The 26,909-nt window shown below is 54.1% G+C and overlaps 1 protein-coding gene across 7 annotated transcripts in view; it reads left to right on the top strand.

The window, feature by feature from the left end:
* HSPG2 (heparan sulfate proteoglycan 2) overlaps nucleotides 1-26,909 on the top strand; it is a 117,869-nt gene that overhangs the window by 74,334 nt on the left and 16,626 nt on the right. For 5 of the 7 annotated variants that reach the window (XM_064281435.1, XM_064281434.1, XM_064281437.1 and 2 more), the window contains 38 exons: nucleotides 2,530-2,622; nucleotides 2,958-3,038; nucleotides 3,428-3,658; nucleotides 5,394-5,507; nucleotides 6,712-6,839; nucleotides 6,978-7,064; nucleotides 8,101-8,159; nucleotides 8,361-8,528; nucleotides 8,660-8,770; nucleotides 11,344-11,444; nucleotides 11,539-11,719; nucleotides 12,513-12,638; nucleotides 12,794-12,946; nucleotides 13,025-13,167; nucleotides 13,875-14,010; nucleotides 14,098-14,246; nucleotides 14,510-14,660; nucleotides 15,406-15,575; nucleotides 15,661-15,808; nucleotides 16,290-16,441; nucleotides 16,620-16,755; nucleotides 16,853-17,004; nucleotides 17,742-17,877; nucleotides 18,060-18,211; nucleotides 18,702-18,840; nucleotides 18,940-19,091; nucleotides 19,756-19,891; nucleotides 19,986-20,137; nucleotides 20,341-20,479; nucleotides 21,870-22,021; nucleotides 22,233-22,380; nucleotides 23,637-23,788; nucleotides 24,203-24,344; nucleotides 24,682-24,833; nucleotides 25,228-25,369; nucleotides 25,490-25,630; nucleotides 25,986-26,120; nucleotides 26,361-26,542. In XM_064281435.1, coding sequence (XP_064137505.1) covers nucleotides 2,530-2,622; nucleotides 2,958-3,038; nucleotides 3,428-3,658; nucleotides 5,394-5,507; nucleotides 6,712-6,839; nucleotides 6,978-7,064; nucleotides 8,101-8,159; nucleotides 8,361-8,528; nucleotides 8,660-8,770; nucleotides 11,344-11,444; nucleotides 11,539-11,719; nucleotides 12,513-12,638; nucleotides 12,794-12,946; nucleotides 13,025-13,167; nucleotides 13,875-14,010; nucleotides 14,098-14,246; nucleotides 14,510-14,660; nucleotides 15,406-15,575; nucleotides 15,661-15,808; nucleotides 16,290-16,441; nucleotides 16,620-16,755; nucleotides 16,853-17,004; nucleotides 17,742-17,877; nucleotides 18,060-18,211; nucleotides 18,702-18,840; nucleotides 18,940-19,091; nucleotides 19,756-19,891; nucleotides 19,986-20,137; nucleotides 20,341-20,479; nucleotides 21,870-22,021; nucleotides 22,233-22,380; nucleotides 23,637-23,788; nucleotides 24,203-24,344; nucleotides 24,682-24,833; nucleotides 25,228-25,369; nucleotides 25,490-25,630; nucleotides 25,986-26,120; nucleotides 26,361-26,542 — 5,322 coding nt within the window. The remainder of the gene's footprint in view (nucleotides 1-2,529; nucleotides 2,623-2,957; nucleotides 3,039-3,427; nucleotides 3,659-5,393; nucleotides 5,508-6,711; nucleotides 6,840-6,977; nucleotides 7,065-8,100; nucleotides 8,160-8,360; nucleotides 8,529-8,659; nucleotides 8,771-11,343; nucleotides 11,445-11,538; nucleotides 11,720-12,512; nucleotides 12,639-12,793; nucleotides 12,947-13,024; nucleotides 13,168-13,874; nucleotides 14,011-14,097; nucleotides 14,247-14,509; nucleotides 14,661-15,405; nucleotides 15,576-15,660; nucleotides 15,809-16,289; nucleotides 16,442-16,619; nucleotides 16,756-16,852; nucleotides 17,005-17,741; nucleotides 17,878-18,059; nucleotides 18,212-18,701; nucleotides 18,841-18,939; nucleotides 19,092-19,755; nucleotides 19,892-19,985; nucleotides 20,138-20,340; nucleotides 20,480-21,869; nucleotides 22,022-22,232; nucleotides 22,381-23,636; nucleotides 23,789-24,202; nucleotides 24,345-24,681; nucleotides 24,834-25,227; nucleotides 25,370-25,489; nucleotides 25,631-25,985; nucleotides 26,121-26,360; nucleotides 26,543-26,909) is intronic. The other 2 variants (XM_064281436.1, XM_064281432.1) reach the window with 1 other exon arrangement.

Raw genomic sequence — 26,909 nt, 5'->3', positions numbered from 1 at the left:
TTAAAATATACATTGAAATAGGCACTACATTTGAGAACATTTACTGGTGTGCCATGTAAATCCTCTTGGGCCCACAAGAAGGACATACAGATGTGAGGAGAGGCCAGCTGTGAAGAGACGCCACCCAGAGAGAACAGTTGGGATATCCAGGCCCAGAGAGGGGATGCATGTTGCCCAAGGGCGAGGCCAGACCCTAAGCTATCAGGGTGGGGGTGGGGGTGCTATCCCTCTGCCCTGCTGCTGGTTGTCCCTCCCGTCCTTGTCCACCACTGTCAGGACCCTTTCTGCCCTCGGTCTCCCTCCTGCTCCCCTCAGGTCTCACTGCCTGTCCTTCTATCCTAGTTCTCTCTTTCCTACGAAGGCTTCTCTCTGCTTCCAGAAAGGCTCTTTTATTGGCAGCTGCCCCGGGCCTTCCTGGGGGACAAGGTAACATGGAGTTGTTGGGGTCACTGGGGTCATAGATTCCTAAAATATCAGTTTTTACATCAAAGTACTTTATGACACACATGCGTAGACGGAGGTCGGGAGAGAAGGGACTCACCCCAGGGTCCCATGTTCAGATGAAGGTCGAGCTGGGATTGAACCCATCTCTGTGCTTAGCCTTCACCTGGCCCCTGGCCCCTGGTAGCGGGGTGGTCTCACTTGGGAGGATCTCCCTAGCACCTCTTCTTTGGGCTTCCTTTACTCTGTTCCCAGATCACTGGCCCAGCAATAAGTACTGCATTCATCCATCCATTCATCCAAGAAGCGTTAATTAAGCACTTACTGTATGCTGATCATGTATATGCAGAAGAGGCCCCTGGGCTCCCAGAGCTCACAGTTATAGTCTGATTCTTATTCTATCATCTTGGGCATTTTTTTACTATTAGCATTGGCACTGGCTTTAGTGTTAATATTGATATCACCTTGATCTTGTTCCAAAAATGATTTCAAGTGCCAGTTAAGAAAACACACATAAATATGTGAGAAAAAAACATTCAGAGAAATAGGCAAGACATTCAGGGCAAAGGTGAAAGATCTGCTCAAGCCAAGGGTGGAGCTAGGAGTAATGATAAACCCCGCAGCCTTGAAGCTGAGTGTTTGGCCTGTACAGAGTGTACTACTTCATGTGTCCTGTCTTACTTAATCTTTACAATACCTTGCAAAGTAGGTGTTATTTTCACTCCCACTTCCACATGAGGAAGGTGGGGCTCAGAGAGGTTAAGTGACTTGCCCAAACCTACTCAGCCTGTAGAACTGGAACTTGAACCTGGGTCTTTCAGACTACAGAGGCAGCTCCTTCAGCCACTGTGCTGTGCACACCTGCAACTTGCTGGACAGTTGACCACAGACGTGGCTGTGAGCTTGCTGGCATTCAAAGCAAACAGGAAACCAGTAGTTTCATGGTTCTTTGGCTATGCTCCATGAATTTCTTGCCACACCCTGAGCTTTTTGAAGACACCTCCAGGGCTGAGGTAGCCTGGCAAGTAGTCAGTAGGCGTTTAATAAATGCTTACCAACTGAATGAATAAATGGGGTAGTCCTGGTGCAGTGGGGGTATTGATATGAGCACTGTCCTGGTGGTAGAGGAGAGAGGAAAGCCCCATGGGGCAGAGCTGAGGCCTTGGCTGCCCACACGAAAGGCCCCTGAGGCAAGCCTGTGGACTCTTCCGGTCCATTGTGAGCAACAGAAAACCCAAATGCAGATGGCTAGTCTGCAACAAAGAATCTACTAGCTTATTTAACTACAAAGTCCAAGGACATCTGGTATCAGGCATGGCTGGATCCAGGGGCTTGTTAGGACTTCATCTCACTTGGCATTCTTCTCTGGCTTTCCATGGTATTAGCTTACAGTCAGACCAGAAAAGGGAGTTTCTCTGTCTTGGTAGACATAGCAGAAGTGCCAGGACCAAGTCCTCTTGGAAGACCTGGTTCACATGCCCACCCTGATGGGCTGGAGGGAGGGGGTGCATTATGCAGACAGGCCAGGCCTGGCTCATGTCCCCACGGTGAAGCAGGAGGAGTGCAAGCTCCTCCAACAACATGGCCTGCATTTGGGGAAGAGCCATTCTTTAAAGGAAGCCAGGAGTGCTGTTTGCAGAAAGCAGGGGAATGGATTGTGAGCAAAGTCCACCTATCCAGGAGCACAAGGCCTCTGGGAGCCACTACCAGCCCCACCCCCATAACTGAGAACTTTGGAAGCTGCCTCCCCATGGTGGTCACTACCATTACCCCTGTCTGATATAGGGGAAATTCCTTAAAATGAAAAGGGACTTGGAGCTTGTTTCCTGGGGACTGTCAGGCAATGGGGAATGGGGAGCCCCAAAACAGAAAAGAGGCTGCTCAGGGTCATTCCCACAATGTCTGAGGCTGTGGGGGAACTGAGAGAGACATGGCCCATGTCCTAGGTAGCCACAGGCCTCTCTGTACACCTGCATCTATGGGGTGGGGGCAGCACAGGTACAAAAAGGCCTCAAGAAGCTCTACCCTCTCACCTCCAGAGGAGGGCAGAGTAAGGCTGTGACGACTGCTGGCCTTGCCTCCTTGCAGGTGGCGGCGTATGGCGGGAAACTTCACTACACCCTGTCCTACACCGCTGGGGCTCAGGGCAGCCCACTCTCCGACCCTGACGTCCAGATCACGGTGAGCAGCGGGCTCCAAGCTGGCTTGGCAGAGGGAAAGGTGGGAGCTAGGGGCCCCTTGGGGTTACTGCCCTTTCAGTCAGCACCTGGTTGGCCTGGCACAGGTCGGAGGGTAGGCCTATGCCCCCCACTGCCTGACTGGATGCTCCCCAGGCAAAGGCCCAGCTGCTGGCAGAAGGGGGCAGTGGGCATAGTCCCGACTCCTTTGAGTACATGAAGCTAGGAGAGTGGAGAGATGGGAGGCGGGGTGTTATGGGGAGGCTGGGGCTGGTGGGGGACAGTGGGATTTCCCTCAGTTCCTGGGTTCTCTTCCCAATCCCACCGATGTCTCCCCAGGGTAACAACATCATGCTGGTGGCCTCCCAGCCGGCGCTACAGGGCTCTGAAAGGAAGAGCTATGAGATCGTGTTCCGGGAGGTGAGGGGCCTTTGGCCATGCGCTGTCTGATCCTACCCCCCTACCCTGACTCGGATCCTGGCTTTGAGCCCTGCTACCCCTGCCTCTCGGAGCCTTGGTGGTACAGTGGTTAAGAGCTTAGCTGCTAACCAAAAAGGTCAGCAGTTCAAATCCACCAGCTTCTCCTTGGAAACCCTGTGGGGGCAGTTCTACTCTGTCCTGTAGGATTACTGCAAGTCAGAACTGACTCGATGGCAACGGGTTTGGTTTTACACCTGCTTCTCACTGCCCCATCCTTACCTCCTAGTCCTTGATCAGTGCCTGAAAGGCAGGAATTGGGGAGGGGGTTGCTGCAGGAGAGTCTTGCAAAGCCCTACACCCCTCACCCACGTTTACTCTCCACCACCCAGGAATTCTGGCGCCGGCCTGATGGGCAGCCAGCCACACGCGAGCACCTTCTGATGGCACTAGCTGACCTGGATGAGCTCCTGGTCCGGGCTACGTTCTCCTCGGTGCCGCTGGCTGCCAGCATCAGCGCAGTCAGCCTGGAGGTCGCCCAGCCCGGGCCCTCAAACGGACCCCGAGCCCTGGAAGTGGAGGAGTGCCGCTGCCCCCCCGGCTACATCGGCTCCTCTTGCCAGGTGAGTGCATGGTGGCCCAGCCACCTGTGCCCTGGCACGTCAGAATCAGCAAGCTGACCAACTGGCATTTCCATGGCCCGTGATTACTGTCAGAATTGAAATGGCTGCCTGTGTTTGCATTAGCTCATTTCTTTCTCCCAATGGCCCTCAGCTATGTGTAATTAACCCCCTTTAACAAATAAGAAAATAGAGGCCCTGAGGGGTGAGTGACTTACTCAAGGGCACACAGCTAACATGTGGCAGAAGCTAATTTGAGCCCAGGTCTGATGGACCCCAGAGCCAGTATGTCTTTAACCATTGGGAAGTTCTGCCTCAAGTTCCAGGCTGCAGTCTCCAGAGGATAAGACCCCTGCTCATGCCCTTGGGGTCCCCACCAGAGTTAGGGAGACAATACAGAGACTCAGCTGACTCTGGCCCGAAGCAGAGTGTAGAAATGCCTCGAGAGAGAGGTGAACAGCGTGGGGCAGGTCACAGTCCAGCCAGAGGGACAGAAGAAGCAAAAGCTTAGGAGGAACCTGTGGGGAATAGCCTGCCATGCAGCAGCTCACACCTGGAAAGCCAGGAGGACCCCACTTTGTACAGCCTTGAACATGACATTAATCAGTATCAGTAGGGAAAGGAAGTGACACAATTTAAGCTGGGTTCCAGGAAAACTCACCTGACAGTAGTGAATTAGCTGGATGGGACAGGGGAGAAACAGGAGGTGGGAATTTGGAGGGAAGGATTGCAGGGGTGGAACAGATGACAGTCAGCTAGAGCAAAGGCCTCTCCAGGGCATGGCTGGAGACCATGAACTCCACAAGGGCAAAGTTCGAACCCCCAGGCTCGTAGGGATGCACAAGCAACAGCTGATGAGTGAATATGGAGTTGAGAGAAGGAGGATTCATGGGAGGAAGGTGGGATGGCAGGGTGGGGCAGAGCTGAAATGCCAGGTGGGCATCAGGGCTGTCAGGTGTGGGGCCCAGCAAGCTCCCCATCTCAGGACCCCCCAGTGGGCAATCCTCACCTGTGCAGTTTGATATCTGTGCACCTCTTCTGTGGCTGCGAGAATTGCTAATCCAAATATATGAATTTCCCATCCCTCGAAGTTATAAAATGTAAAACATTCTGAAGGGCACCCCTGGGGGAAGCAGAATCCCTGGTGGACATTTTTGCAGCAAAGCAAAACAGATTTAGAAACATCCCTTTGAGATGGTGGCTGAGAGAGGGAGAGATTTCACAGAAGGGGTAGTGAGTGGAAATGAATTGTTTTCAGAACTCATTATTACTCATCTAGAATGTGCAAAAATGTCCTTGGTTTTGTCTGTGCTCCCCCGACTCTTAGTGAGTGTGAACATAGTTGTGAGGATCTTCAAGGACTCCTTCCAGATCTAGGCCTCCTGAACCTTCTTTTTCCATTTATGGTTAAGTGTTTCAATAGAGACCTTTCCTGCCAGAAGGATTTTTAAAACAAAGGCCTGGGGATGGGGAAGGATTGCCCATTGAGGATGACATATTATTTCTGTAAATTCAGAGTGGCTGGAGAGGCCAGACAAGATGGGGTGGACACTAGCCCTGCTCCAGATGGGGCCTGTGGGGTAGAGGGACACATGGGGAGCAGGGCTGGGCCCAGGCTTTCCTCTCCAGGAGCCAATGAATGGACTCCGGATTGAAACACCCAGTTGGTGCTCATGCCTGGTGGGGAGGTGGGGATTCCGGGTCTGCATGGAGACCAGCCTTCCTCTTTGCCTTCCAGGACTGCGCCCCAGGCTACACCCGCACTGGGAGTGGCCTCTACCTCGGCCACTGTGAGCTATGTGAATGCAATGGCCACTCAGACCTGTGCCACCCAGAGACTGGGGCCTGCTCGGTGAGATGCAAATAGGGCCAGGGTAGGAGGACCAGCTTGGCTGGGCCTGGGGTGGGGACCAGGGCTGGCTATGGGATAGGGAGAGGTGGCCTCAGCAAGATACTCCTAGGTCAGGGGCAAGGTTATGGAGTCTGGCCTTGTGGAGACGAAGACTGTGGATCAGCAGGCCTGGTCATCAAGGAATGTGGGTGATGGCCAGAGCTATGGAATAACATTCTTCTAATATAAAGAAGGAAACCTTGGTGGTATAGTGGTTAAGAGCTGCAGCTGCTAACTAAAAGATCGGCAATTCGAATCCACCAGGCGCTCCTTGGAAACCCTGTGGGGCAGTTCTACTCTGTACTACAGGGTTGCTATGAGTCAGAATTGACTCGACAGTAATGGGTTTAATATAAAGAAAACTCTGGTGCTTGCTATTATCACCAGTGTGACACATGTTTTCTGTAGAAGTCAGATTACAGAGATAAACCAAAAAGAGAGTAAAAGCCACTTGCAGTCCTATGACCTGGAGATAATCACTGTCAACATCAGAGTGGAGAGTTCTACTTTTCTGGGCACATACTTAAACATACTGATACACTTTTCATTTTAAAAGTAAACCTAGGATCATCCTGCTTGGTCATCAACTTCTTTCACTTACTATTTCATGAACAGCTTACTATATCATTAAGTCTTGATTATACCTGGACTTTTCCAGGTGGTATGTGCATAGTCCAGGGTAGGTGCTTAGGTGTGACTCAGGTGGTCACAGAGCCACTAGCAAACCTGGAGCAGAACTTGCTATGTTAATGAAATCAACATGGCTATCTTGGGAGGAGAATATAAAACCCACACATATTTTTATGATGAAGTATGTATTTTCAAAGCTTTGCCCCCAGATACCCAGGTGTATACATTTACTTTCCTCAGACAGAAAAATGTCATAAATACAATCGACGCCATCCTTTTTGATAGCTATTTGGGCAGGTATACTTTTTAATTTATCCATTTTCCTGTTCATGGATGTTTAGGTGTGTTTCTAGCATTTTGCTTTTGTAAACACTGCTGAGATGAACATCCTTGTAGTGAAATCTTTGTGCTCCTCCGTGATTGTCTTTTTAATGTAAATTCACAAAAATGGAATTTCTGTATAGAGATCACAAAATTGTAAGGCTTTTGGCAAATTTTGCCAATGCCTGGTGGCTCACATCCCTGTGTCCCACAGCAATGCCAGCACAATGCCTCTGGGGAGTTCTGTGAGCAGTGTGTACCCGGCTACTATGGAGATGCCACGGCTGGGACGCCTGAGGACTGCCAGCCCTGTGCCTGCCCACTGACCAACCCTGAAAACATGTGGGTGCCCTTGTCCAAGGCCCAAGGAAGAGCTCTCGCTGAGGGGTGGAGGACACTGCTCTGGCTTCCAAGGCAGAAGTGGAAGGAGCAGGATGGGGAGGGGCTTCTCATGGCTTGACCTTTGCCTCCCCCTACCAGGTTCTCCCGCACCTGTGAGAGCCTGGGAGCCGGTGGGTACCGCTGCACGGCCTGTGAACCTGGCTACACTGGCCAGTACTGTGAGCAGTAAGTTTATAAATGAAGGGAGTGTCATAGAGTGGACTCCTAGGCAAGAGTCCTGGATGGTGTTGCCCAAGAAGGTCTCCTCCCCTGCCCAAAACTCTTCTAAGATTCCCCATTTCCCTCAGAATAGGCCCTTACCAGTCTTACCAGGCACCCCTGTAGCCCAATCTTAGGTTTCATCCCACTTCTGACACCCAACTCTATACTTCAGCTGGGCTTAACTTCATGACTTAGCGTTCAGGTCTTTGCACATCCTATTCTCTCTGCATGAAACATTCTTCACCCCCAAACTTCCTCTTCCTGGCTAACTCCTACTTAGCCTTCAAGACTCAGCTTCCTTCACTTACTCATCAAATTTTTATTGAGCATCTACTGTTTGCCATGCAGTGGGCCAAGTGGCAGAAGGTGGTGAACAAAACAGATTCAGATTCAGTCCCAGTCCCCTAGGGAGTCCACCACTTGTGATAGGAGACAAGATAGAGAAAAAGGAATAATACAAATATATAAATACAAACCATGATAAGTTTTCTGAAAGAAGAGTATAGCCTCTTCCAAGGGAATATAGCAGGTCAGAAATTCCATCCTCTGGGAAGACTTCCTGATTCTCAGGGCTGGATTTGTGGCCCTTTCTGTGCCCTCCCAGCCACCATTCACTTCCCTCACTCTCGTTTTACATAGAGTTTCTATGTTGGTTTCCCTCTTTGATAGCGAGTTCCACAAGAGCAAGGACATCATTGTGTTCACTGTTGTGTTCCCAACACTGGCATAGTGTCTGGTATTTAGTAGTTGCTTAATAAACATTTGTTGAATTAATTTTCCTTAGAGAATAAAGGCCCTACCTCCCCAATTCCCCAGCCTACTGACATGCATACACTCCCTTTCCCTCAGCTCACCAAGGCCCTATGTTGGGGTCTCTTTGGTCCCTGAGGTCCTTCCAGAACTCTGAGCCTGCAGGCTGAGTTTCTGGCCCCCACAAACACACCACGAGGCACTGGGTCCCTTGGGACCTGACAAAGCTGTTCTTTATTCCAATTTACAGGTGTGCCCCAGGTTATGTGGGTAACCCCAATGTGCGTGGGGGCCGGTGCGTGCCACAGGGTAAGTGAGACCATGGCCCAGGATGGGGGTGATGGACAAGGCAGGGAGCCTGGGGATCTCTAGTGTTTGGGGGATATTAGCTGTGGGGACGGTGCCGAGGGTAGATCACTCCAGGGGCACCTTTGGGAGGGCAGAGCTATCTAAGGCAATGCCTCATGCTGGGGTCCTCCTGTCTGAATGGCCTCCCCTGTCCCCTGACAGCAGACCAAGCCCCACTGGTGGTCCAGGTCCACCCTGCTCGGAGCATAGTGCCCCAAGGTGGCTCCCATTCCCTGCGGTGCCAGGTCAGTGGGAACCCACCCCACTACTTCTACTGGTCTCGTGAGGATGGGCGGCCTGTGCCCAGCAGCACCCAGCAGCGCCATCAAGGTACTTATGGGCCCAGGCCCTGCAGCCCCCTGAGCTGCCTCAGGAAGGGCTGGGGACCTATCTTTGAATATAGGGATAGGAGGGAAGAGGGGTATGTTGGCTCTGACAAGTTCCCATCCCCCTCCCACCAGGCTCTGAGCTCCACTTCCCCAGTGTCCAGCCCTCAGATGCAGGGGTCTACATTTGCACCTGCCGGAATCACTATCATGCCAATACCAGCCGGGCAGAGCTGCTGGTCACTGGTGAGTCCCTGGCCCCCTCCTCTCCATCTGTCCCCAAGAATACCTATCCTGACCTGGGCTGCAGACTGCAGAGCCAGGCAGCTACTGTGCTCATCCACCAGGAAGGGATGGAGGCTGCCTGGATGAGGGCAACGGAGAGACAGAGAAGTAATGGATTCAAGACCAGTGTTAGAGGCAGAATTGGCAGGACTCGTTTGTGGTAGTGAGGGAAAGAGAAATGTCCAAGATGATGCCCAGGTGTCTGGATCCCAGCAGCTGGGTAGGTAGGGGTGCTGTTTACTGAGATGAGGGAGGCTCCAAGAGGAAGTTGTCTTCCAAAAGCAGAGCCTGATACAAGTATTTGAGTTCAAATAATTTATTTGGGAGGGGATCCTGGGAAAAACAATGAAGGAGGTGAGGCGGGAGGGAGGGCATCCAATAAAGTGAGTTACCACTGTGGGCAGTTGTTGTTTAATCCAGCAGAGGAAACTCTGGGGACCGGTGAAACACATGCTGTTCAGAGTCACCCTGTCCTGGGGCTGAGGGAGCTGGGGTATGTGTACACCAGCTCCCATCAGCCATTGATGTAGGTCTATTCCAGAGCATCAATTCCCACGCACTTCTGTCCCACCACAGGAAGAGTGGGCTCCAGTGGTCTGAGAAGGCCTCATGCAAAGAAATGCAGGGACTGGCAGCTAGAGGTCAAGCAGACATGTACCAAAGTGACAGGGTGAGGGGATGTGGGCAGATATCTTAGATTCCTGGTGCTGCTGTAACACAAATATCACAAGGTGGTAGCTTTAGAGAACAGAAGTTAGTTTTCTTAGTTCTGGAGGCTAAAAGTCCAAATCAGGGTCTTGGCCGTGTCAATTCCTTCATTTTAAGTAGGCCCAGGCATTCCTTGGTTCCTTGGCTTACAGACGATCCTTATGTGACATCTGTCTTCCTCCTCGTGTGCTTGTCTCTGTGTCCGTTCTGCTCTTTTTATAATCCAGAAGTGATTGGATTTAGGACCCACCCTACACTGGTAGGACCTCAGCTGATTGATTAATTGATTATATTAGATTACACTGTGGAAGATGATTACATTATATTTCATTAGATTAGATTCACAGGTATAGATAGGAGTTAGGATTCCAGCACATATTTTAAGGGGACACAATTCAATCCATAACAGCAGGGCATCAGCAACACCTGCTACAAACAGATGATAGGGAAGCATGAGTTTGGTTTTGAGCTTGTTAAAGTTTGAGATGTTTGGGAGAACATCTAAGGGGGTCCGTCTGTCAGATATTTGAAGATGAGCCTTGAACTCAGGCCAGAGAACTAAACTTGGGAGCTACTGGCATAGATTGTGTTTAAAACCATGGTGCAGGGTGAGATCACCCAGGTAGAATGTAACTGGAGGATAGGGCCCCAAGGAGCTCCAGCTTAGACATGTCTAGTTGAGGAGGAAGGGCAGAAAAAGAGACCAAGAGGGTGCAGCCAGTGAGAGGGGAGGAAACCAGGGAAGGTGGTGTCATGGTAGCCAAGATGGGAAAATGTTTCCAGGAGGGAGTGGTCAGCCTAGCCAGATGCCACTGAGAAATAAACCAACCGGTTGTCGCCAAGTCAACTGCTACTTATGGTGACCTCATGTGTTTCAGAGTAGAACTAGGCTCATAGGTTTTTAATGGCTGATTTTTCACAAGTAGATCACCAGGCCTTTCTTCTGGGGTGCCTCTGGGTGGACTTGAACCTCCAACCTTTTGATTAGTAGCTGAGTGTATTAATAGATAAGTAAGATAAGAACAGAGAAATAACCCTTGGAGATCAAGCTTTAAGAAGAGTGGTTTTCAATGAAGAGATGGGGTAGAAACCAGGCTGGAATAAGGCAAAGAATGGTAAGAAGGCAGGAAGTATAGACTGTAAATGTAGATAAAACTTTGAAGATCTTGGCTTTGAAGGAGTCCAAGACACGATACAGTAGTTTGGTGGAAGTGTCAAGCAGGACGTTTTTAGAGATGGAAAATTCTAGAACGTATTTATGGAGTGCAGTGAGCCCATGGAGATAGAGAGGAGAGACTGATGTAGCAAGAGAGGGGACAGCCATGGGAGGGAGTCCTTGGGAGGGGATCCAGCACTCAGAAGAAGGAGGGGTGGGACTGGGTTGGGAGAAGGGTCCCATCTTTGGGGAATGAGAAGGTAGTAGACTTGGGAAGATGGGAAAATTCCTGATGAGTAGTTCCTATTTTCCCAACAAATGTGAGATGTTTATGAGTGTAGAAACTCAAACCAGAGGGAGAAACCCAGTTGGAGTGAGGGGAAGTGTGAAGTGTCAGGAGCTCACTTGAGGTCTGTGATCATGAATTTGAGTCAAGTGAACTCACGGTGTGATGTTCTCCAGCTACCTCCGCTGGCTGCTTGGGTGCAGGATGAGAGAAGTTGGGAGGTTAGGTTGAGCCAAGATGAGGGGGGGAAGGAGGGGCTGGGAGAATCTAAGCTGGACCAGGAAGAAGGAAGGTCCAGAGAGAATGATGGGGAGGGAGAAAGTGACCATAAGATAGGGTCTCGGCCAGGCCCCAGCTCACCAGGGGAGCCTCCTACCCCCACAGAGGCACCAAGCAAGCCCATCACAGTGACCATAGAGGAGCAGCGGAGCCAGAGTGTGCGCCCCGGATCTGACGTCACCTTCATCTGCACAGCCAAGAGCAAGGTGGGCAGGGCAGAGAGTAGGGACAAGAAGGGGTCTATCTTTTGGGGTCTCTGAGCCCACGCATGACTCCCACCCCATCCCCCTTGCCCTGCAGTCTCCAGCTTATACGCTGGTGTGGACCCGCCTGCACAATGGAAAACTGCCATCCCGAGCCATGGATTTCAATGGCATCCTGACCATTCGCAATGTACAGCCGAGTGATGCGGGCACCTATGTGTGCACTGGCTCCAACATGTTCGCCATGGACCAGGGCACAGCCACATTGCATGTGCAAGGTACGCCCCTCACCCCTCTACCTGATCAACCCAGCCCCCGCTGTCTCCTAGGACAATCGGGACCGGGGCACCGTTTACTCACTCACTGGTAGTTTCTGAGCATTACGATATGCCAGGTCCTGGTCTAGGCTTCAGAGATACAGGGTAAAGAAAGGCAGACAGGATCTCTGCCCTCCTGAGGTATATGTTCTAGCTGGGGAGACAATAAACAGGGGAACAAATGAATAAACAAAATCATTACACATGGTGATGAGTGCTGGAACAGGAATAAACAGTAATAAAAGAGAAATGAGGTAGGGGAAGGGTGGGCCACTCTAGCTGGGGTGGCCAGGGAGGGCCTCTCCGAGGAGGTGACATCGGAGCTGAGACCCGAAGGAAGAGAAGGGGTCCAGCCGTGCAAAAAGCTGGCAGAGTGTTCTTGGCCGAGGGAGCAGCACATGCTGAGGCCCTTAGGCAGGAACACATTGGTGTGTTTGAGGAACATCAAGGCCAGTGTGGCTAGAGCTGAGGGAGGGAGGGTAGTGAGGAACCTTGAGACGTGGGTAGAGGATATCCAGAGCATGCAGAATATGGTGGACCATAGTAAGGAGTTTGGATCTTATTCTAAAAACAGCGGGGAGCCACGGCCAAGTCTTAGGTGAAGGAGTGACAAGACCTCCTTGATGTTCTAAAAGCTCCCTCTGGCTGCTGTGTGGACAGATGGCCATGGGAGCAAGAGTGGAAGCCAAGCGAGTAGCCATGGATCAGACAACACTCCCCACCCTAACCATGTATTCTTCTCTTCCCCTGTCAGCCTCAGGTGCCCCATCCGCCCCTGTGGTCTCCATCCACCCACCACAACTCACGGTGCAGCCTGGGCAGCTGGCTGAGTTCCGCTGCAGTGCCACAGGGAACCCCACACCCACCCTTGAGTGGACAGGTGAGGCTGTGGTGGGAATGACATTCAGAGCTCTGGCTCTCCTGTGTGGGGGAGAGCAGGCGCAGGACTTCAGGCTATGGGGTCTACAACTCTGGCTGGAGAGAGCTAGGGCAGCCGCAGACCCAGTGAATGTTGACCCCACTTTTCCGTATCAGGGGGCCCTGGTGGCCAGCTCCCTCAGAAGGCACAAATCCATGGTGGCATCCTGCGCCTGCCAGCCGTGGAGTCCTCAGATCAGGCCCAGTATCTGTGCCGTGCCCACAGCAGCGCTGGGCAGCACGTAGCCAGGGCCATGCTCCATGTGCACGGTAAGGGGGCGGGCTGCTGGTGGGGACTGGGAACCGGGTGGACAGCCTAGGAGCTGTTCTCACGGGCTGTGTCTGCAGGGGGCAGCGGGCCCAGGGTCCAGGTGAGCCCGGAGAGGACCCAGGTACATGAAGGCCGCACCGTTAGGCTGTATTGCAGGGCTGCAGGAGTGCCCAGTGCCACCATCACCTGGAGGAAGGAAGGGGGCAGTCTCCCCCCACAGGTGAGGAGAGCAGTCCGGCTCAGGCCCAGCAGACGCCTCACACCCACCCTGACCCTCCCACCTCCACTTCCTACCCCATCGCCCTGTCTGCTGGTTCCCTTCCTCTCCAAGACAGCAAGCTACTCAGACGGTACGTCCCAGCAGGTAGCAACTGTCCGCCTCTTGTTTTGCTACCTGCTCAGGCCTCCTTGGTGCTCTGTTGTTAGTTGCCATTGAGTCGGCTCCAGTTCATGGTGACCTTATGTGTAACAGAACAAAATGTTGCCTGGTCCTGTGCCATCTTCATGATTGTTGGCATTGAGTCCGCTATTGCAGCTGTTGTATAGTGCCCTCCAACCTACTAGGCTCCTCTTCCAGCACTATATCAGACAATATTCTGTTGTAATCCATAGGGTTTTCACTGGCTAACTTTCAGAAGTAGATCTCCAGGCCTTTCTTCCTGGTCTGTCTTAGTCTGGAAACTCCACTGGAACATGGGTGACCCTGCTGGTATTTGAAATACTGGTGGCATAGCTTCCAGCATCACAGTAACACGAAAGCCACCACTGTACAACAAATTGGCAGATGGTTGGTAGTGCCCTACTGTTCCCTGTTCTTGGCCCTGTGCCAGCCTCTACCTTCTATGCTCCCCCTTTTCTCCTGAGTCAGCGAGCCCTTACCAGGCTGCCTTGCACTCTCTAATGGCTGATTCTTCTCCCCCGTGGCAGGCCCGGTCGGAGCGCACAGACTTTGCCACACTGCTCATCCCAGCCATCACAACCGCCGACGCCGGCTTCTACCTCTGTGTGGCCACCAGCCCGGCAGGCACCGCCCAGGCCCGTATCCAGGTGGTCGTCCTTCCAGGTGAGGAGCCTCCAGGGCTGGGGAGCAGGGAGGGCCTGCCAGGGCACCCCTGAGGCCAACTTACACCATTCTGGCCCCCTGCCTTAGGCAGCAGCACACCACCAGTCAAGATTGAGTCCTCATCCCCTTCTGTGACTGAAGGACAGATGCTCGACCTCAACTGTGTGGTGGCAGGGCAGGCCCACGCCCAGGTCACATGGTATAAGCGAGGGGGCAGCCTCCCTCCCCACGCCCAGGTATGAGGGTTCCTGAGCCCGGGGCAGAGGTTCTAGGGTTGCAAGTCTCTGGCCAGGGCGATCTTGCCCAGGTGGAGGCTTCGCATTGCCCAGGGCACTCTCCTTAAGCGGGGCCAGATCTCAAGGCCTTCCATCCCCAACTTCTGTGTGGGGCGGCTTAGAGCGGTACCAGTGAGTGTTTGTTGAAAGACTCACTAAGGCTCAGAGGGTGTGGTGACTACGGCCCCTCCCTGTCCTCATACCTCTTCCTCTACCTGGCCCAGGTCCACGGCTCCCGACTACGGCTCCCCCAGGTTTCACCAGCCGATTCTGGAGAATACGTGTGTCGAGTGGAGAATGGGTCGGGCCCCAAGGAAGCTTCCATCATTGTCTCCGTTGTCCACAGTGCCCAGCCAGGCCCCAGTTACACCCCAGGTGAGGAGCCAGGCAGGGCTGGGCAGGAGCCTAGGATCTCCCCACTATTCCCAAGGAAGGTGCCTATGGTCTCCAGGGGCCTGGGGACAGGGAGGACATTATAGGCAGGTTTGACCGTCTACTCCCTGCTCCAGGAGATGGGGAGGAGGGGCTGGGCATGGGGATTAGGTTGATCTGGCTTGCTTGGGGCCCCATGATGAGGGTGCTATTTTCAAAATTTGTCAGGAAACAGCAGTGCAGGGTTGAACACTGAGTTGGAAGTCAGAATGACCTGGGTTCAAATCCCAGCACTGCCCTTTATAAGCCTTGAACAAGTTACTTTACCTTTCCGGACCTCGGTTTCCTCATCTATGAAATGGGGACAATACTGTGCACCTGCTAGGTTATGGTATGGTTTAAATGAGATGATACCCATGTCAAGTGCTTCCTGAGCACAAAGGAATTGTATTATTATCATCTGCGGCCTGGACACTAAATGTCCCTGGTTTCCTGTGGGCCAGAGCAGACTAAGATCACAGATCAAGAGGTCATGGTCAGGCAAATGGGCCTTGAGTCCAAGTTGGAGGTGAGAGAGGTGAGAAGGTGCCTGGCAGGCCATGCTGAGGGGCAGAAGAGCATGGTCTTAGCATCAGAAAGGCCTCACATCTGCCTCCCAAGCTCAGGTCATGTTCCAGCACCTCTGCCCAGGGCTGTAGGACTGGGGCTCAGGATCCCAGGCCTCTGAGCCAGCTCCTCTGTGCCCTAGCCCCCGGTGGAGCCCCAGCTCCAGGCGGTACCCAGCCCATCCGCATCGAGTCATCCTCCTCGCATGTGGCCGAAGGACAGACACTGGATCTGAACTGCGTGGTACCGGGACAGGCCCATGCCCAGGTCACGTGGCACAAGCGTGGGGGCAGCCTCCCTGCCCGGCACCAGGTACAACAGCCCCCTAGGCCAGCCTGCTGGAGGGATTGGATCAGGGTGCTCTGGCCCCCTCCCAACCCACTCTCACTGTACACAGACCCACGGCTCACTGCTGCGGCTGCACCAGGTGTCCCCTGCCGACTCAGGCGAGTACATCTGCCGTGTGGTCCTTGGCTCTGGGCCCCTGGAGGCCTCCGTCCTGGTCACCATCGAAGCCTCCAGTTCCAGCTCTGGCTCCATCCCTGGTGAGTGACTCCCAAATAACGTGGAAAGCTGAAAGAGATCAAAAGCCTTCCAAGGTGGTGAGGACCAAGTGACTCTGCCTGTTGCTGAACTGGGGGCAGGAGCCCAGGGGAATCAGACTGTCCTAGGTTCACATCCTGGCTCTTCTGCCCCTTGTCAGTCTTGAACAAGTTATTTTACCTTTCTGGGCCTTAGCCTCCATCCACCATCTTCTCATCACTCCTTTCTATGCCACGTCCCTCCTTGTTTCTGCCCTGCCTCTCCTGCCTCTCTCTTAGCCTCAGCTATCCTCCTCTCCCCCACTTCCTTCCTCCTCCACCCTGACCTCTCCTTGGGGTTGTTCAGCTGAGGACATCAAGCCCAGGCCACCAAACCCCAACACCGTGGGCCTGGTCTCAGAAGACAAGGCTGAGCTGGCTCCAGGGTGCAGTCCCTGCCCTCTCTTGGGAGGAGCATCTGCCACCCTCACCCTTGTGCCCACAGCCCCAGGACCTGTCCCACCTGTCAGGATCGAGTCCTCATCTCCCACAGTGGCCGAGGGGCAGACCCTGGATCTGAGCTGCGTGGTGGCAGGGCAGGCCCATGCCCCAGTCACATGGTTCAAGCGTGGGGGCAGCCTCCCCGCCCGACACCAGGTACACAGTGCCAGGAGGGTGGTGGGAGCCGGCCAGGGCGAAGCCAGGGATGGGAGGCATGTGGATTATGGGGGTCCCAGTGGCCTCTGAGCTGAGGACCTGTAATTCTTAGCTCAGGGGAGCAGGGGTGCTGGGCTCTGGAAGACCCCCTCTCACTCTCCTGCCCACGGCTGCCCAGGTCCGCGGCTCCCGCCTGTACATCTTCCAGGCCTCCCCAGCTGATGCGGGCGAGTATGTTTGCCGGGCCAGTAATGGTGTGGAGGCCTCCATCACAGTTACTGTAACAGGGACCCAGGGAGCCAACTTGGCCTACCGTGAGTGGGGCCACCAGGCTAAGCCGGGAGGGAGAATAGGGATGCGTGGGAACAGCTTTGGAGAACTGGAATGACCATGGCCATGTTATGCCACCAGCCCCTGGAGGCGTCCAGCCCATCCGCATCGAGTCCTCCTCTTCACATGTGGCCGAGGGGCAAACCCTGGATCTGAACTGTGTGGTACCTGGGCAGCCCCATGCCCAGGTCACGTGGCACAAGCGCGGGGGCAGCCTACCCATTCGGCACCTGGTATGGAGCTGAAGAATGGAAAGACCGAGAGGAGAAGGGGACCCCTGGGTGGTGGGAGGCTGGAGGCTCCTCTGAGAGCAGGGAGACCTTGGGCCCCATTGAAGAAGCACCTGTGCGGTGGTTAGAGCCCAGACTCGAGGACCAGCCAGCCTACGTGTGAATCCTGGTGCTACCGCTCATTAGCTGTATGACCTTGGGCAAGCTACCTAACCTCTCTGTGCCATGGTTTCAGCTTCTGTAAAATGGGAATGATACTATCTGAAGGTTATATAAATTAATATGTATGCAAAGTGCTCAGAGCTCTGGCTCATAGAAAGTGCTGTGAGCTACTGGTATTACCATAATATCATTAGCTGTTAATATTACCGTATTTTATAGACTTTAGCACACCATTGATTGCAATATGTACCATTATTTTATATACCTCTAAGAAAACAAAAACTGCCAGTTATAATTGTAAGATAATACGAGATGCAGCTTGACTTCAGCGATGTTGAAAGTGTATCTCAGAATTGATGGTGTATGGTATTAGGGTTCACCCAATCCCCTATAGCTCCTCCTGCACACCACCCGACACCTGGAGCAAGAGCTCACTCCCCTACCCCCAAACAGGCCAGGGAAATGGATCTGGAGCCGATGGCAAGGCCTCAGGAGACAGTGAGTGAGGCAGGGCTGCAGATGATACATACAAGGATCCTATGAGGGCTTCCTCTGACCCCGCCCCCTGTCCTGGCCAGATGCACGGCTCATTGCTGAGACTGTACCAGCTGTCCCCTGCTGACTCAGGAGAATACGTGTGCCGCGTGGTGGGTAGCTCTGTGCCCCAAGAAGCCTCAGTCCTGGTCACCATTGAGCCTGCAGGCTCTGTGCCTGGTGAGTGATGCTGGTGGGAGGGAGGGTTGGGGGCCCACTCCAGGGCCTCCCAATCCAGCAATGGCAGGATCAAGAGGAAAAACCCAGCTCCACCTCCCACAAGACTAGTAGCCCCTGCCTCCACTAACACCTCTTCTCCTCCCCTCCCAGCCGAGGACTGACCCTCTGTCCTCTGTCCCCAGCGCTCAGAGTCACCCCTCCAGTCCGGATTGAGTCATCTTCCTCACATGTGGCTGAAGGGCAGACCCTGGACCTGAACTGCCTCGTTTCTGGGCTGGCCCACGCCCAGGTCACATGGCACAAGCGTGGGGGCAGCCTCCCTGCCCGGCACCAGGTAGGAGTCGGGGAGCGAAGCAGGAGCCTGAAGGACTATCATAGCTGCAGCATAAAGGGCACAGGCCTTGATTCAGGCATATTCAGGTTCAGATGCGGCTCTGCCACTTGTCTGCTATGTGACCTTAGGCCAGTCACTTGACTTCCCTGATCCTGAATCTCCTAATCTGTCAAATGGGCTCACACTACCTACTTCACCTATCCTATAGCATGACAACAGATGTTGGTCTCCCGCTTCTCCCTGGTGCCCAATTGCAGTGGTCCATGGCATGGATAAGGTGGTAGGCTGGACCCATTTCTGAGGCCCAACTGCCCACTTAGCCCTGGGGCAGGAGAATAGAAGGGTCCCAAATGGCAGTCCTCCCTGAAAGAGCTTCCATTGTGTTCCAGCTGGCTGGGCCAGGCTGGGAGGAGCCAGGGAAGGGGCCGGGAGCCTGACCATGAGCCCCAGTGTCCAGTCTCTGAGTCTGCTTCCCTCCTGCTCTGCCTAGGTATTTGGCTCAAGGCTGCGGCTGTCCCACGTGACTCCTGCCGACTCTGGGGAGTATGTGTGCCGCGTGACCAGCAGTGCGGGCACCCAGGAAACCTCAGTTCTCGTCACTGTCCAGCAGCGCCTTGGCCCCTCCCATAGTGAGTGTCTCAGCATCATAGCAAGTGGTGAGGGGCTGCTAAGGGCCCAGCTCCACCCTCAGCAGCTCCCATACCTTGCCTCCCTTCTTGCTTTCCCAGCCCAGGGTGTGGTGTACCCTGTCCGCATCGAGTCTTCTTCGGCCTCCCTGGCCAATGGCCATACCCTGGACCTCAACTGCCTGGTGGCCAGCCAGGCCCCGCACACCATCACCTGGTATAAGCGTGGCGGCAGTCTACCCAGCCGGCACCAGGTATGGAGCCAGCAGGCAGGGCACACTGGCACTGATGGAAGTAAGGAGGGGCTCTCAGCACCACACTCTATGTTCAATTCATTCATTCAACAGACATTGAGCATACTTCAGCAAGCCCCATACCAGTGTTGAGGATACACAAAGAAATCCTCTGACTTCAGATGGATGTCGTATTTTAGCTGAACATTCTATAATTCACTCGCTCACTAAATTTTCCTGAGAATCCATTCCATGCCATGTCCTGTGCTGGGCGCTGAGGACCCAGAATTGAATAAGGCCCAGTGTCTGCCCTTGGGGAGCCCCTGGTACTGGAGGGAGGCAGGACGACAGCACAGTGTGTGTGATAGGAGCCATAGGAGAAGGAAGCATAGGGCACTGTGCAAACAGATGCCAGGGAAGTTCTCAGAAGGCTTTCTAGAGAGGTGACAGGCAGGAACAGGACAGAGGCTGGAGACACTGTCCCCACCCCCCTGAGTCTAGAGAGGGGCCATGTACTCTGCTTGAGCCTTAGGCAAGCTGTGGAGGAAGTTGTGATGGAGACTGGGCCCCACTCAGCCTCTCTGCCCCTGGGAAGCAGGGAGGCTCCTAGGGTCCTGTGGAAGGCAGCAGCAGCGCCCGAGACATGGAGGTACTGCCCCACCTGCTGACACCTGCTCTCCCTCAGATTGTGGGCTCCCGGCTACGGATCCCCCAGGTGACACCAGCAGACTCAGGCGAGTATGTTTGCCACGTCAGTAACGGTGCTGGCTCCCAGGAGACGTCACTCATCGTCACCATCCAGGGCAGCGGCTCCTCCCACGGTGAGAGTAAAGAGGGCAGAGGGAGGCAGAGCGCTTCCTGGCACCATTCCTGGCATCTGACTTGGCTGTGTTGCCTGTTCCTCTCTGTCCCTAGTGCCCAGCATTTCCCCACCAATCAGGATCGAGTCCTCATCCCCCACGGTTCTGGAAGGGCAGACCTTGGATTTGAACTGTGTGGTTGCTGGGCAGCCGCAGGCCACCATCACGTGGTACAAGCGTGGGGGCAGCCTCCCCGCCCGGCACCAGGTACAGAGTGGAGCCGTGGTAGTGGGGGTGGGACCCCTACCTCCTGGGGTGGGCAGTGCAGGCAGCCCCATGGACAGAGAGGCTGAAGCATTAGCTGAGAATCCTGGGAGCCTCCCTTCTGCCCTGGGTCTGACGAGGGAAGCTGGGAGGAGACCTGAGCCAGTCAGTGATCCTGCTAGTCCCCGACTCCCTTTTCCCACTAGACCCACGGCTCCCGCCTGCGGTTGCACCATATGTCCGTGGCTGACTCAGGCGAGTATGTATGCCGGGCCAACAACAACATCGATGCCCAGGAGGCCTCCATCGTGGTCTCAGTCTCCCCCAGCACCAGTGTCCCCTCCGGTGAGTCTCATGAGGACCCAGAAACGAGGCAGGAGTAGTTCTGGAGTCAGAGTCCTCAGACCCAGTGGTGGTCCAGGCAGGGGCTCTACAGAAAGCTGCAGATTCAAACCCCGGCTGCACCACTAAGGGACTTAAGCAAGTTCCTTTCCTCTCAGGCATACCAATAATTCCAGCCTCACAGAACTGCACTGTCCAGTATGGTGGCCACAAGCCACATGTGGCAATTCAAATTCAATTAAACTAGAAAGTCAGTTCCTCACATTTCAAGTGCTCGGTAGCCCATGTACCTCATGGCCACTGTATTGGACAAAGCAGGTATAGGATACTTCCATCACTGCGGAAAGGTCTGTTGCACAGTACTGCTTAGGAATTTCATGAGGGTTAAATGAGTTAATAAGGAGCCCTGCTGGCACAAGAATGGTTAAGCGCTCACTTAGCTGCTAACCGAAAGGTTTGCTGTTCAAACCCACCCAGTAGCTTCTTGGAGAAAGACCTGGCGATCTGGTCCCATAAAGATTACAGCCTAGAAAATCCTGTGGGGCCAGTTCTACTCCATCACGTGGGGTCACTATGAGTCGTTATCGACTCGTTAGGACAGTGCTTGGCACACTGTAAGAATAAGTGCTTAATAAATACTATTATTATTGGAGTACAAATAGTTAACACACTCGGCTGCTAACCAAAAGGTTGAAGGTTTGAGTCTACCCAGAGGAGCCTCGGAAGAAAGGCCTGATGATCTATTTCCAAAAGACCAGTCATTGAAAACCCTATGTCAAATTCTTATGGAATCCAGACTTTTTGGAGCCATTGAGGCTGGATGAACCCCAAAACTAGTGCCTTGAGATAATCTTTAAACCTTAAACCAAAAAGATACCCTGAAGTTTTCTTTAAACCAAACAATAGTTTAGCTTAATTAGCAAAGAATATCTGCCTTGAGCATTGTGCTCTTTTAAGAACTATATGGCATCAAATTGGCAACAGCAACTCAAAAGATTAGATAGGAAAGTTAGGGAGCAGTGAGGTTATGTTAATGGGGGAGGAACAATTCGGAAAAGGAGGATAAGAATGGCTGCATGACTTGAAGAGTGTAATCAATGCCACTGAACTGTATGTGTAGAAATTGCTGAGTTGGTATGCCCTGCTGTGTATATTCTCGACAACAAAAACAAAAAAATAAAATAAAAAGAAAACCCTATGGAGCACAGTTCTACTCTGACACACATGGGGTTGCCATGAGTTGAAATCGATTAGATAGCAACTGATTTTTTGCTTTTTTTTACTATTATTACCCACGGGCTAGGGGTTTCTGAGGCTGGAAATCCCACCATCCCAGGTGATCCCAAATTTGACTGTGTCCAAAGCTCTGAGCTCCTGCTTCTGTGCCCCCCAGCCTCTGGTGGTACCCAGCCCATCAGAATTGAGTCATCATCTTCACATGTGGCTGAGGGGCAGACGCTGGATCTGAACTGTGTGGTCCCTGGACAGGCCCATGCCCAGGTCACATGGCACAAGCGTGGAGGCAGCCTCCCCACTCACCATCGGGTACGTGGAGCAGGAGATGGTGGGAGGGCTGCTGGCTATAGGGACTCTGGTTAGGGGCCTTGTCCTCCATCCTCTGCCCAGGAAGAAGGCCAGGGAGCCCCTTGGGGTACAGTGCCCCTTGGTCAGGGTTAGACCCCAGCCCCAGGCCCTCAGGGATTCCAGATGGGTATCTTACTCTGCTCCTCTGTCTCCCCATCCTGTCCCTGCCCAGACCCATGGCTCACGGCTGCGGCTGCACCAGGTGTCCCCGGCTGACTCCGGCGAGTACGTGTGCCGTGTGATGGGCAGCTCTGGCCCAGTGGAGGCCTCAGTCCTGGTCACTATTGAGGCCTCCGGCTCTAGCGCTGTCCACATCCCTGGTGAGAGTCCCTGCAGTGGGGCTGGGAGGCTGGAGGAGGGAGGGAAGGAGGGAGGCCAGAAGGCAGAGGTTGGGGGAAGGAAATGCTTTTTGGCACCTGGTGACAACAGGCCTCTGCCTCCTGCCCACCTCCAAGGTCAGCCTGGCCGGGTCAGCTGGGAAGACCCAGGACCAATGAGCCAGGCCAGGTCCCGGGCCTGTGGGCAGTGCCTACTCATCTCTGGGAGCACAGACTTTGGAGTCTGGCCTATATGGGCTTGAGTCCATCTCCTCTGCCCACAAGGGACTTCCCTTCTCTGTGCTCTACCTTCCTCATCTGTGAAATGGGGATAGTTGAGCTCTTTCAACCATTAAATGAGTATTCCAAAACCTGGAACTGTTCCTCTGGGGATATGCAAGATTTAGATGGCACTCTGATAAACACCTTTTATTTTAATATTGGTATATTAGGAAAGGAAACCCTGGTGGCATAGTGGTTAAGAGCTACGGCTGCTAACCAAAAAGTCGGCAGTTCGAATCTATCAGGCACTACTTGGAAACCCTATGGGACAGCTCTGTTCTGTCCTTTAGGGTCGCTATGAGTTGGAAGCAACTCAACGGCAATGGGCTTGGTTTTTTAGTTTCATATTAGGAAAGATGGCACAGGAGTGGGCAACGTTTCGTTCTGTTACACATAAGGTCCCCATGAGTCAGAGCTGAGTTGATGGCAACAATAACAACTAGGAAAAAGCAACACGTCAAGCGTGTCATGATTTCACGGAAAGCATTGCCTATAAGGGGCTAAGTATTTAAGTTTTTTTTTATAATGAATGAATTGAAAGCGGAATGTAAAGTAATTAATAGCACAGGGGACACATGGCATAGGAAAAATCAGGATACGCTACAGGAATTGCTAAGTACTAAGCGTGATAAGCACCTGCTAGATGCTGACTGCCATTACATTTACACATATTAACGCATTTCATTCTCACAACTTTTTGAGGTAGGTATAGTTGTTCTCCATTTTACAGTTTGAAAAAATGAGACACAGAGAGGTGAAATAACTTTCCAAAAGTCACACAACTCATGAAGAGCAGAGTTGGAATTTGAACCCAGGCAGACTGGCCCCAGAGCCTGTGCTCAGCCCCATACTACACTAGCTTGGGAAATATTAACGGCCTTTGTGGAGGTCTCTGGTCTGAACATCTGGGCACCTGGGTATAGGGTTGAGGGCATGGGGTGGGTGTCCCAGCTCCCTGACCTCTCCCTGTGTCCTAGCCTCTGGCGGAGCCCCACCCATCCGCATTGAGACCTCCTCCTCTCGAGTGGCTGAGGGGCAGACGCTAGACCTGAACTGTGTGGTGCCCGGGCAGGCCCACGCCCAGGTCACGTGGCGCAAGCGTGGAGGCAGCCTCCCCGCCCGGCACCAGGTACGGAGCTGGAGAAGGCAGTAAGTGGGCTCCCCCCCGGGCAGTCTGCCTGAATGCAGCCCAGAAGGGAAGGTGGTCCCAGAGACGGGAGCTTGGGGAGAATTGGGGCAGAAGCCAGGAGGTTGAGAGTAGGCTGGGCACAGCAGGGCCACCACTGGTCCTACAGTGCCTGGGTGCAAACCAGAAAAGGGCTCCTCTTACTCAGGACACTTAACTTCCTCCCACCAGAAAAAGTGCTCAATAAACTTACGTTCTACACTGTCTGTGGTGTCAAAGGGGGTGGCTTGGAAGGATAGAACCTACCTAACTGTACATGGCAGTCCTGGGGCACAGGTACCAGAGGGCTTAGACGTCTGAAGGCATCGGACAGCCTCCCAGCTCACCCTTCTCCACTCTCACCCCTACCCTGGTCAGGTCCACGGCCCTCTGCTGAGGCTGAACCAGGTGTCCCCAGCTGATTCTGGCGAGTACTCATGCCAAGTGACCAGCAGCTCAGGCACCCTGGAGGCCTCCGTCCTGGTCACAATTGAGGCCTCCAGCCCAGGCCCCATTCCTGGTGAGTGACAAGGAGCAATGGGCAATGCTGGGACCCAGGCCTGGGGGCCCTTCCTGGCCTTGCTCCTTCCTGCTCCCCCAGCAGGACTCTTGAGTCTCAGCTCCATGTTGGCCCTGCAGCCCCTGCCCCGCTCCCCCCCGAGCCAGGGGAAGCTTCAGAACAGCATCTTGGCCCCTAGGGATGGGGACCCTTTTTAGGTCAAGGGAGCTCAGCCATGTCAGCCACTCTCCAGCCACCACACCTCCAGGGGAACTAGTTGGCATTCAGTGCCACCCCCTAAGGTCCCTGCCACCCACCCCCAGAACCTTGCCTCTCTCACCCACCCCTGTGCCCACAGCCCCAGGATTGGCCCAGCCCATCTACGTCGAAGCCTCCTCCTCTCATGTGACTGAGGGCCAGACGCTGGATCTGAACTGCGTGGTGCCCGGGCAGGCCCACGCCCAGGTCACATGGCACAAGCGCGGGGGCAGCTTGCCTGCACGGCACCAGGTACGGGGACCAGGATGGAGCAGGTTTCAGAAGAGGCAAGGTTTGACCTGCAGTTCCCTTCTCTACCCTAAACCTCTTATAATTCTCGGCCTGCTTGGGGACCACAAGGGGATACAATGCTTTGGGGGGAAGAGTTCACCAGCCTGGGAGTTGAGAGACCTGGGTTTTGCTCCAGGCTCTGCTACTAGATCACTTTTTGGTCCTTGGCTTCCTCCTCTGTGATATGGGTGGGTTGGATTTCTAGGGGGTCTATGAATGAAGCTTCCTCTATCAGCATCAGCTGGAGCCCTGAACACCTGAGCCCATGGCAGGACTTGGTACTAGCAAAGCCCAGCTTGGGGACTTGCCCTGTCCCAGTGCTTGGCCTGATGGCTGCCACTTCACGCTCCGACAGACCCACGGCTCCCGGCTGCGGCTCCACCACATCTCCCCTGCCGATTCTGGCGAGTATGTGTGCCGCGTGGTTGGCGGCTCAGGGCCTGAGCAGGAGGCCTCCTTCACGGTCACAGTCCCACCCAGCACCGGATCCTCCTACCGTAAGTGTGGTGAATGCATGGAGGGGCCAGGAGGAGAAGACCCTGGAGCCCAGGCAGGGCCTTCATTGGTTAAGCCACCCCACCCTTGCTGAGCCCAGCCCTCTGGCTCCCTGTCCCCAGGCCTCAGGAGCCCTGTCATCTCCATCGACCCGCCCAGCAGCACTGTGCAGCAGGGCCAGGATGCCAGCTTCAAGTGCCTCATCCATGATGGGGCAGCCCCCATACGGCTTGAGTGGAAGACCCGGAACCAGGAGCTAGAGGGTGAGCTGGACAGGGGGTGGGGGAAGGACTGGAGGCCAGTGTGAGGGTGTGGTGCAGGCGGGGAACAGGCTAAGGTGGCACCAGACTCATTGTATGACCCTGGGTTAGGCCTTTCCCTCTCTAGACCTCAGTGTCCCTATCTGTATGGTAAAGGGGTGGACCCAGGAGTCTCTAAGGACTCTTATCTGCATCCATCTGTGACTCTGAGAGCTGCTCACCCCCAGGATGCAGACTTTAGGGGCATGAGGCACAAGTGCCCCAGCTAGCAGTGCCAAGGCTTTAGAAGGGAGGAATAGCAGCCCAGGGCCAGGTCAACCCTCACTGACCATATCCTCCCCCCATGCCAACTCCACAGACAACATCCACATCAGCCCCAACGGCTCTGTCATCACCATCATGGGCACCCGGCCCAGCAACCACGGTGCCTACCGCTGCGTGGCCTCCAACGCTTATGGCGTGGCCCAGAGTGTCGTGAACCTCAGTGTGCACGGTGAGAGGCGTCACCCCCGTGGGACTCCAGCCCAGATTCTAAGCTCAGACCTCCAGGTTTAAATCCTGACTCTGCCACTGACTTCCCCTGTGACCTTGGGCATTCTCCCTCTCTGAGCCTGTTTCCACATCAGTACAATGGGGATACTAGTGCCAGCCTACAGTTACTGTGGCAGGGCCTGTGACAGTGTGCGTGACCACTGGAGCCCTATGCGTCAGTGGTGGCTGTTCCTCTGGGCAGGGCCCCCGTCAGTGTCTGTGCTCCCCGAGGGCCCCGTGAGAGTGAAAGTCGGAAAGTCTGTCACCCTGGAGTGTGTCAGCACGGGGGAGCCCCACTCCTCAGCTCGTTGGACCCGCATCGGCACCCCCCACAAGTTGGAGCAGCGGATGCATGGGCATGTGGACAGCCACACGGTGCTACAGGTGAGGCATAGCTTTCCCACTGACCAGAAGCCAGGGTATTTCCTCTCTGGGTCTGAGGCCTAGTCCAGGGCCCAGCCTGGAATGGCTGCTTAGAGGAGAGAGTGATGGGTGGGCTGGTGGGTGATGAATGGATGGAGGGAGAAAGGAAGGGATACGATAGGTGGACGGGTGGGTGGATTAGAGGATGGAGAGAAGAAAGAAGGTAAGTGGAAGAAAGGAAGAAAGAGCATTGGTGGAAGGGTGGATGGATAGATGGATGAGTGGATGGATGGATAGATGGATGGATGGGTGGATGGACAATAGGTGGATGGATGAATGGAGGAATGGATGGATGGATTGGTGGACATTGGCTGGATGGATAGATGGA

This window comes from Loxodonta africana, chromosome 3 (assembly GCF_030014295.1).
Source record: "Loxodonta africana isolate mLoxAfr1 chromosome 3, mLoxAfr1.hap2, whole genome shotgun sequence".
NCBI classification, from domain to species: Eukaryota; Metazoa; Chordata; class Mammalia; order Proboscidea; family Elephantidae; genus Loxodonta; species Loxodonta africana.
The sequence above is the reverse complement of the archived record's forward strand: the minus strand, read 5'-3'. Positions and strand labels throughout refer to the sequence as shown.